Source organism: Spinacia oleracea, chromosome 4, assembly GCF_020520425.1.
Source record: "Spinacia oleracea cultivar Varoflay chromosome 4, BTI_SOV_V1, whole genome shotgun sequence".
NCBI classification, from domain to species: Eukaryota; Viridiplantae; Streptophyta; class Magnoliopsida; order Caryophyllales; family Amaranthaceae; genus Spinacia; species Spinacia oleracea.
Window position 1 is genome coordinate 5,363,357 of NC_079490.1, and position 10,211 is coordinate 5,373,567.

At 35.9% G+C, this 10,211-nt stretch overlaps 2 protein-coding genes across 2 annotated transcripts; one reads left to right on the forward strand and one right to left on the reverse strand.

Annotated features, from left to right (window-relative positions):
* Window positions 1-1,078: 1,078 nt before the first annotated feature.
* LOC110805124 (dynamin-related protein 4C-like) lies at window positions 1,079-4,145 on the forward strand. Its single transcript, XM_022010746.2, has 2 exons — window positions 1,079-1,689; window positions 2,344-4,145. Exons 1-2 carry the CDS (start codon window positions 1,206-1,208, stop codon window positions 3,948-3,950), a joined length of 2,091 nt encoding a protein of 696 aa, XP_021866438.2. The 5' UTR covers window positions 1,079-1,205; the 3' UTR covers window positions 3,951-4,145.
* A 2,789-nt stretch (window positions 4,146-6,934) lies between these two features.
* LOC110805128 (dynamin-related protein 4C-like) lies at window positions 6,935-10,156 on the reverse strand. Its single transcript, XM_022010748.2, has 2 exons — window positions 9,017-10,156; window positions 6,935-8,722 (listed from the first exon to the last, which is right to left on the reverse strand). The coding sequence occupies exons 1-2, from the start codon at window positions 9,492-9,494 to the stop codon at window positions 7,137-7,139; spliced, it is 2,064 nt and encodes a 687-aa protein (XP_021866440.2). The 5' UTR covers window positions 9,495-10,156; the 3' UTR covers window positions 6,935-7,136.
* Window positions 10,157-10,211: the final 55 nt, after the last annotated feature.

Sequence of the window (10,211 nt, forward strand, 5' to 3'; positions counted from 1 at the left end):
AAGGGCCTGCAAGAGGTCCTTGCATTGGTTTACAGTAACATGATTAGCATCAATAACGTTAAGATTTTCTAATCAGCGTATGCCTTGCTAAGTAATTAGCCTTTGCTCTTTCAATTCCTAAATAATTGTCGCTTTAACTAACCAAAACTCGAACTTAAAAATTGAGATGACTACCTTAGCAAATTACATGTTCCATATATGATATATATAGACCATGTTCCTTATACGTCTATATTCCGATTACTCCTTATATTAAATTAAATAGACTCAATTTGCATCATTAATTAAAGACATTAATCAAGGATCGAACAAGGATCGAACACCAGACCTCTTTGATAAATGTTGCACTTTCTACCATCTTAACCAACTACAACTTATGTTATATTTTTAATATAAACATATATGTTCTTTTTACAATAAATAACAAATTGAATAAAATTGAATGCAAAAAAAAGGAATGATTACTTCATTTATAATTGTAAAGTTATTATTTTCCTAGATTAAGTCTCAAAAAAAAAGCCCGGGGTAAGAGGAGAAACATTGACGGTGGTTAAGTAATTATAGAACAATATACATGCACACGGGTGCAACGTGAACTCTCTCACATTTTCTCCTAACATGTGAGGAGAAAATGTGATAGAGACCACCAATGGGTATAAAAGTTTCATTGGGTGGACGATGCACTAATAACGTCCAGAATAATGAATCAACTAATGATGAAGAAAATGATCCGAATTTGTTTCGAATATGGGGTTTCAACTTGGGAAGGTTGCTAATCGGCCGCTAATCTTGTGTCACCCCCACAATTCTATGACGACACCATTTATTTGGGCACATATTTACAACAAATCAATACGAATAAAAGTCAAACCCGGGGCAACGCCCGGGCCACACACTAGTTCCTTATGATTAGCCGCATGACAGTCTCACAATCAACACATAAAAAATTAAAAACCCTTCAATTTCCCACAAATTATTTTTCGTTTTCTGATTTTTTTTTTTTTTTTCTTTTTTTTTTGGGTAGTCTTGCTCTAGCATGCATGCAACTCTTCAACTCCCACCAAAATCACTGTAAATTATTCTTTCCGTTTTCCTAAGTTCTACTCATTGATTACAACTCCCCTATAAATACCCACATAGTTCTTTACCATTTCATCATCTTTTAAATCTTTCATTCCATTCCTCACAAAATAAAAGAAAAAGAAATGGGATTCAAAAACAAGCAAAAACCCAACAACAACAAGCCTTCATCCTTGTTGGAGAGGAACATCAACATGATATTCCCCCAAGACACCATGTCCCTTGTTGGAGATGAGCACGATATCCCCCCAATCACCGTCCTTCCACCACCACCACCACTAATCTCATCCTACAACGACCGCATCCGCCCCCTCCTCGATGCCGTCGACAAGCTGCGCAACCTCAAAGTCATGAAGGAAGGAATTCAGCTACCAACTATCGTCGTAGTTGGTGATCAATCATCTGGGAAATCAAGTGTGTTAGAGTCTTTAGCAGGGATTAGTCTACCTAGAGGACAGGGTATTTGTACCCGGGTCCCACTCATTATGAGGCTTCAGCATCACCCGAACCCGGACCCGGAACTTTTCCTTGAGTACATGGGCAAAACCATGAAGACTGATGAAGTTAATGTTTCTGAAGCTATCAACTCTGCTACTCAAGAAATAGCAGGTAATGTTAGATATTGTCTTCATTTCATATACGTGGGAGTTTTGTCATGGAAAAAATATATTTTGTTGTATAACTTTAACTATACCCATGTGTTGCATATATTGAATTGATATGAACTTAAGTTATTGGGCCAAGTGGAGCATTGAGTCCATAGTATGCACAAATTAGAAGGGATTGCTTATGTGCTGCATATGCATATATTGAAAATACATTTTAGGAGTTTATAAGCACATTTTTAGAATTTAAAAACACAGCATTTATTCAGAAAAAAAAAATCTTTTTATTTTTGTATTCAACAATATGTTCTCTTATATCAGATGTATCTTTTTGTCTGTAAAAATGTGTTTTTTTAGGTAAATATGTGCTTTTTAAGGTAAACTTGTGCTTGTAAACAATAAAATCGTGTTTTGTGAAGCATTAAAAGTATAAAACGATTCAGTTGCATGTAGCTCTACGTGCAACCGAATGTACCTTCTATCAATTGCATAGTATGGCTACATATGATTAATCAAGATTAGCACTTTAATTAATTAATTATTATTATTTTAATAGCATGTTATCAAATAACAGCTATCTTTGAATGCAATTCGCAATATAGTGGAGGTTAACTCTATCTTAATCTAGTTTCTGCATTTTTCTTTATGGTAATTGCAGGAACTGCTAAAGGGATTAAAAACACCCCCATAACATTAGTAGTGAAGAAAAAAGGTGTTCCTGACTTAACCATGGTCGATCTTCCGGGTATAACCCGGGTCCCGGTCCACGGGCAGCCCGAGAATATATATGAGCAAATCAGGGAAATTATAATGGAGTATATTACACCAGAAGAAAGCATAATTCTGAATGTTTTATCAGCAAATGTAGATTTTTCTACATGTGAGTCAATCATGATGTCACAGAGTGTTGATAAATCAGGTCAGAGGACTCTAGCTGTTGTAACCAAAGCTGATAAATCCCCTGAAGGGTTGCTAGAAAAAGTGACCAATGATGACGTCAGCATCGGTCTTGGTTACGTCTGTGTCCGTAACAGGATCGGAGAAGAATCGTACGAGGAGGCGAGGTTGGAGGAGGCAAAGCTGTTTGAGTCTAACGTTTTACTGTCAAAGATTGATAAATCGATTGTTGGTATACCAGTTTTAGCTCAAAGATTAGTGAACATACAAGCTACAATCATCTCAAAGTGTTTGCCAAACATTGTGAAGCAAATCAATGAGAAATTGAACTTGAATGTTGATGAGGTTAACAAGATGCCTAAGAACTTGTCTTCTGTAGCTGAAGCTATGGCAGCTTTCATGCAGGTTATGGGGTTAGTGAAGGAATCACTTCGAAAGATTCTGATACGAGGTGAATATGATGAGTACCCTGAAGATTTGGAGATGCATTGTACTGCTCGTTTAGCTGAGATGTTAGATGGGTTATCTTCTTCAACAAAGATAACAGAGAAGGCTAATGATGAGGTTAAGTCTGGTAATTTTCTACTCGAAGAAATTCGTGTTCTTGAGGAAGCTAAAGGAATAGGGCTACCTAATTTCCTCCCTCGAACAGCTTTTCTGACAGTATTGCAGAAGAAAGTTCAGGGGATTTCTCAGACTCCTGTTGATTTCATGAACAAGGTTTGGGGTTACATAGAAAGTGTACTTTTCGCGGTTTTAGTTCGTCATTGTGAGAATTACCCAACACTTCAGTGTTCTAGCAAAAGAGCAGCTGGTAATTTGATTGCTAAGATGAAAGAAGAGTCGATTTTCCGTGTTAAAGAGATTGTTCAGATGGAGAAGTTAGCTGATTATACTTGTGACCCTGAATATATATCTGTATGGAATCGGCTTATGCTGTGTCAGGACACCTTCCTCAAAATTGTGCAAGGTACCTTGAAAGATTGCTTGAATCGTAAGGAAACTTTCATGGAAATTGAAGGGGTTGGAAGAGTTGATCTTGCACATGTAGAGAAGTATAAGGATGTAGCTTTGCAAGCATTTGACATGAAAATGAGAATGATTTCTTACTGGAAGATTGTACTAAAGAGGTTGACTGATTCCATGGCATTATATTTACTTTTCAGCATTCATAACTTGGTGAACGAGGACTTGGAGATTGAGATTGTGAATGAGTTGATTGGTTATGGTGGAGGGATTGAGCGGATGCTTGAAGAATCGCCTTCTGTAGCAGGGAAGCGTGACAGGTTGTTGAAGAGTATTAAGCTGCTTAAGGAATCGAAGGAAGTTCTTGCTAAGATCATGGACAGGATTGCAGTTATTGAGTGAATGAATCCTGATATGATGAACAATTGAGGGTTGGGAGTTATATGAATGTGTCTTTTATCTTATGCTTTTAGTTTTATGCGTTCTTTTTTTTCTTTTCTTCCAAAAAATAAGGTGCGAGTTTGATTTGTTGCTGGCTTTTGGAGTTATGGTTATGAGTACTTTAATCTTGATCAATATGGATGTCATTCCTGATAATATCAGTGTATTTCTGAAGTATTTCTTTCTAACAAAGTATTCAAATATTTGGAAGTGGATTTTTCTGAATATTACATTTTCTGAATATTTGCTTAATTTGGTTATCATTTTACGGAAGAATCTGCATTGAAGGCCTGCTAATTTGGTTAATTTCACTATAGGAAAGCAAGAAACTTTAATCTTCAGGAAATTACAGTCTGAGTTCAAGCAGGATTCCTCCAGGGAAAAAAAAAAGTGAACTAATCCTTAAATTTATCTTAATTTGGCACATGACTGAAGTGCATAATAGTACAAACTACAGATTTTATAAGACCAGTACACAACCCAGAAAATTTTGAACTCATCCTTACTGCAGGTTCCTATTTCTACTGTAATTGTCAGCGATATTAACAGGACAACAGCCATGAAATTGGCTAAGTAGTTTCTCAAATCTTCAAACAAATCAACATTAATAAGTTCTCTTAGCCAAAAGTTTAAGGATAAATAAATCAATTATTCTATACTTTTTTCTTAAAGAAAAAGCTGGCATTTTAAGAATGAGTTATATGGAATAATAGTTTAGGCCGAAAAACACAACCCTGAAATTTTCAACTCATTTTTATATTTTCTGGCCTAAAAAGGGTGCAAAAGGGAGCAGTATAACTAATTGTTTACAATGTGATTAGTAAATTTTGAGTTTGGAGATGCTTGTACCTTATCGGATTATTTGAAACATTTGCGTACAAACAACAAAATGACCGAAGAAATCACAGTAAGAATCAGCTTCATCCTTGTTCAGACTTCAGATCTCCTACCAATGAATAAATTTGACAGAAATTAACAACAGGACATATCAGCAGTAAAAGTAACAACAGAACATATCAACAGAAAAAGTACATTATATAGAATTCGGTTCTGTTCAAAATAGCTGCATGGAGACATGTTCAGACTTCAGAACAACTAGTTAAGGTCACCATAACAGATTACATGTTCAGACTTCAGAACATCATAAATTCCATTTTACTATGATTTAAAATTTCATAAAATTAAGCTTAGCCATAGATTAAATGTAACTTACATCATAAGGTATGCGCCATAAATTGTTGGACATCATAAGGTATGCGCCATAAATTGTCTGTTGCGACAAAGAGAGAGAGGCTTAATAAGAGTTTTAAGCTGTTGAAGGAGTGGAAAGATGTGGTTTCGAAGATTATGGATAGGATTGCTCTTACTGAATGAAAGGGTTAAATCAGATGATTCAGCACAATCAGTAGCTTATTAGTGCTTTTGAGAAGATGTTATTCGTATTTTAAGTATCAAAGTTTGTTTTCTTTTGTATGCACAATCAGTAGTTTTGTGCTCTAGCTTTTGCAGATCACTATCAGTTTAGAGCAATGTTTGAGCATCAATGTCTAATTCTTCGTGTTTATTTGCTACTTGGTTTCAGATATCTTAATAGTCATCTAGGTTTATTATTAAGAAGAATATTAATATTGTAGCAAATCCTCTAATTCGATTCTCCATACCCTTGTGATAAAACTATGAACTTATGTCATAAATTTATCTTAGTTTGCCAAATGACTGAACTGCATAAGTGCATAGAAGTACAAATTTGACAAAACCAGTACACAACCCTGGAAATTTTGAACTCATTTCTATTAACAGTAACCTCTGATCTGCAGGCTTCTATTCTGTATTTTAGAAGTCATTTCTTGGAAGGAACAAGAAAATGAATAGCTCTTTAGCAAGTCATATAACTAAATTGATCAGTAAATGTCGATTAATTGAGCGAGATGCTTCTTATTTGTACTGTATTTGTCTGCAGTATTAGCAGAAGTCCAGCAGCCATGAAATTGGTCAAGTATTTTCTCAAATCTCCAAACTAATCAACATTATTCTATCCTCTTTTCTCAAAGAAAATGTTGGCATTTTCCGATTACATGGAGTAATAGTTTAGGCCGAAAAACATAATCCTGAAATTTCAACTCATTTTTACCTTTTTAGCCTAAAAAGGGAGCAGGAAAACTAATTCTCAGATTATTTAAAACACTCGCGTAGAAAATGATGAAGGAAATCACACAGTAAGAAATAAGCTTCATCCTTGTTCAGATCTCCTACCAATGAATAAATTTGACAGAAATTAACAACAGAACATATCAGCAATACCTTAAAAAATGAATCTTTTTTATGAACAGAAAAAATACATTATATAGAATTCGGTTCTGTTAAAAAATAACTGCATGGATACATGTTCAGACTTCAGAACAACTAGTTAAGGTCACCATAACAGATTACTTGTTCAGACTTCAGAACAACTAGTTAAGGTCACCATAACAGATTACTTGTTCAGACTTCAGAACATCAGAAATTCCATTTTGCTATGACTTAAATTTTCATAAAATTAAGCTTAACTATAGTTTCAATGTATCTTACATCATAAGGTATGCGCCATAGATTTGCCATTACGGATATATATAACTCCTGAAAATGCCAGCTTTTTCTTTAAGAAAAAAGTATAGAATAATTGATTGTCCTTAGACTTTTGGCTAAGAGAACTTATTAATGTTAATTAGTTTGGAGATTTGAGAAGCTATGTAACCAATTTCATGGCTGCTGGCCTGTTGCTATTATCGCGGAAAAATACAGTACAAATAGGAGCCCGCAGTTAAGAAGTTCCATTTAATAAGGATGACTTCAAAATTTTCTGGGTTGTGTACTGGTTTTATTAAATCTGTACTTTTATGCACTTCAGTCATGTGCCAAATTAAGATAAATTTGAAATCTGAAAAACCCACTTCCAAATCTTTGAATACTTTGTAAGAAAGAAATACTTCAGACTAACACTGATATTATCAGCAATAACATCCATATTGATCAAAATTTAAAATACTCATAACCATAAATAGAAGACTTGCACCTTATTTTTGGAAGAAAAATATAAGAAGAGCCATAAAACTAAAACCATATGATAAAAGACACATTCATCACTCCACTGTTGATATCAGGATTCATTCACTCAATGACTGCAATCATGTCCATGATCTTAGCAAGCACTTCTTTCGATTCCTTAAGCAACTTGATACTTTTCAGCAGTCTGTCACGCTTCCCTGTTACAGAAGGCGATTCTTCCAGCATCCTCTCAACCCCTCCACCATAACCAATCAACTCATTCACAATCTCAATCTCCAAGTCCTCATTCACCAAGTTGTGAATGCTGAAAAGTAAGTAAAGCGCCATGGAATCAGTCAACCTCTTTAGTACAATCTTCCAGTAAGAAATCATTCTCATCTTCATGTCAAATGCTTGCAAAGCTACATCCTTATACTTCTCTACATGTGCAAGATCAACACTTCCAACCCCTTCAATTTCCATGGAAGTTACCTTATTACCTTGCACAATTTTGAGGAAGGTATCCTGACGCAGCATAAGCTGATTCCAAACAGATATATATTCAGGGTCACAAGTATAATCAGCTAACTTCTCCATCTGAACAATCTCCTTAACACGGAAAATCGACTCTTCTTTCATCTTAGCAATCAGATTACCAGCTGCTCTTTTGCTAGAACACTGAAGTGTTGGGTAATTTTCACAATGACGAACTAAAACCGCAAAAAGCACACCCTCTATGTAACCCCAAACCTTGTTCATGAAATCAACAGGAGTCTGTGAAATCCCCTGAACTTTCTTCTGCAATACTGTCAGAAAAGCTGTTCGAGGGAGGAAATTAGGTAGCCCTATTCCTTTAGCTTCTTCAAGAACATGAATTTCTTCGAGTAAGAAATTACCAGACTTAACCTCATCATTATCCTTCTCTGTTATCTTTGTTGAAGAAGATAACCCATCTAACATCTCAGCTAAACGAGCAGTACAATGCATCTCAACATCTTCAGGGTACTCATCATATTCACCTCGTATAAGAATCTTTCGAAGAGATTCCTTCACCAACCCCATAACCTGCATGAAGGCTGCCATAGCTTCAGCTACAGAAGATAAGTTTTTAGGCATCTTATTAAGCTCATCAACATTTGAGTTCAACTTATCATTGATTTGCTTGACAATGTTTGGCAAACATTTAGAGATTATTGCAGCTTGTATATTCACCAATCTTTGAGCTAAAATTGGTATACCAACAATCGACTTATCAATCTTTGACAGCAAAAGGTTGGACTCAAACAGATTTGCCTCCTCCAACCGCGCCTCCTCGTATGATTCTTCTCCGATCCTGTTCCGGACACATACATAACCAAGACCAATGCTGACGTCATCATTGGTCACCTTTTCTAGCAAGCCTTCAGGGGACTTATCAGCTTTGGTTACAACAGCTAGAGTCCTCTGACCTGATTTATCCACACTTTGAGACATCATAATAGACTCACACGTTGAAAAATCGACATTAGCTGATAAAACATTCAGAATTATGCTTTCTTCTGGAGTAATATACTCCATTATGATTTCCCTTATCTGCTCATATATGTTTTCCGGCTGCCCGTGGACCGGGACCCGTGTTATACCAGGAAGATCAACCATGGTCAAGTCAGGAACACCATTTTTCTTCACCACTAAGGTTATGGGAGTGTTTTTAATCCCTTTAGCAGTACCTGCAATTACAATAAAGAAAAATACAGAAACTAGATTAAGATAGAGTTAACCTTTGAACTACTTAGGATAATATTAGCCCCCACTATAGTCTTTTGATAATATATCCTATATTCATATTCAAATAATAATTAATTAAAGTGCTAGTCTTGATTGATCATACATAACCATATTATGGACACAATGCTCCACTTAGCCCAATAACTTAAGCGTGCTCATAGGTAAAGTTTAAGGTATACAACTGAACATATTTCTTTCTCCCACATATATGAAATGAAGACTATATCTAACATTACCTGCAATTTCCTGAGTAGCAGAGTTGATAGCTTCAGAGACATGAGCTTCATTAGTCTTGACATTTTTACCCATGTACTCAAGAAATAGTTCCGGGTCCGGGTTCGGGTGATGCTGAAGCCTCATGATTAGTGGGACCCGGGTGCAAATACCCTGTCCTCTAGGGAGACTGATCCCAGCTAAAGACTCTAACACACTTGACTTCCCTGAGGATTGATCACCAACTACGACGATAGTTGGGAGTTGAATTCCTTCCTTCATGACTTTGAGGTTACGGAGTTTGTCAACTGCGTCGAGGAGGGGGCGGATGCGGTCGTTGTAGGAGGAGATGAGCGGTGGTGGTGGTGGAAGGACGGTGATTGGGGGGATATCATGTTCCTCTCCAACAAGGGACATGGTGTCTTGGGGGAATATCATGTTCCTCTCCAACAAAGATGAAGGCTTATTGTTGTTTGATTTTTGCTTGTTTTTGAATCCCATTTTTCTTTTTTGTCAGGAATGAAATGGAAGATGATGAAAAGCTAAAGAACTAGGTAGGTATTTATAGGGGAGCCATAATCAGTGAGTAGAACTTAGGAAAACAGAGGGATTGATTATTAATTATACTGGTAAAGTACATTGATTTTGGTGGGAGTTGAAGAGTTGCATGCATGCTAGAGACTTTTGGGTTACCAGAAAAACACCTTTTTTTTTTGACATCAGAAAACCAATTAGTTAGTGGAAAATTGAAGGGTTTTTATGTGTTGAGTGTGAGACTGTTTGGGAGTTTCCACATGAAGTGCATGCGGCTAATCACAGGGAATATGGACAGGAACTTGTGAGTCTTGTGACTTGACAAGAGTTGAAGCGTTTTTCAATGTTGATTAATTTCTTTATTGACAGGATTAATGTCTCTATTGATGCTAATTGAGTCAAATTTAATATAAGGAGTAATCTGAATATGTATATATAAGGAACATGGTCCATATATATGTAATGGTGAATCCATAAAGTACAGGTTATCCCTTATATGGAATAATAATTTAGGCTAAAAAACACAATCCTGAAATTTTCAACTCATTTTTATATTTTCTGGCCTAAAAGGGTGCAAAAGGAAACAGGAAAACTAGTTCTTTACAATGTGATTAGTGAATTTTGAGTTTAGAGTGCTTGTAAATTCTCAGATTATTTGAAACACTCGCGTACAAAATGAGCAAA

Excerpts from the sequence above, each read along its gene's own strand:
- LOC110805128 (XM_022010748.2), bottom strand. The coding sequence starts at position 9,494 with ATGGGATTCAAAAACAAGCAAAAATCAAACAACAATAAGCCTTCATCT. Across the intron at positions 8,723-9,016 it reads TGCTACTCAGGAAATTGCAG|GTACTGCTAAAGGGATTAAA; the intron begins GTAATGTTAGAT and ends TTGTAATTGCAG.
- LOC110805124 (XM_022010746.2), top strand. The coding sequence starts at position 1,206 with ATGGGATTCAAAAACAAGCAAAAACCCAACAACAACAAGCCTTCATCC. Across the intron at positions 1,690-2,343 it reads TGCTACTCAAGAAATAGCAG|GAACTGCTAAAGGGATTAAA; the intron begins GTAATGTTAGAT and ends TGGTAATTGCAG.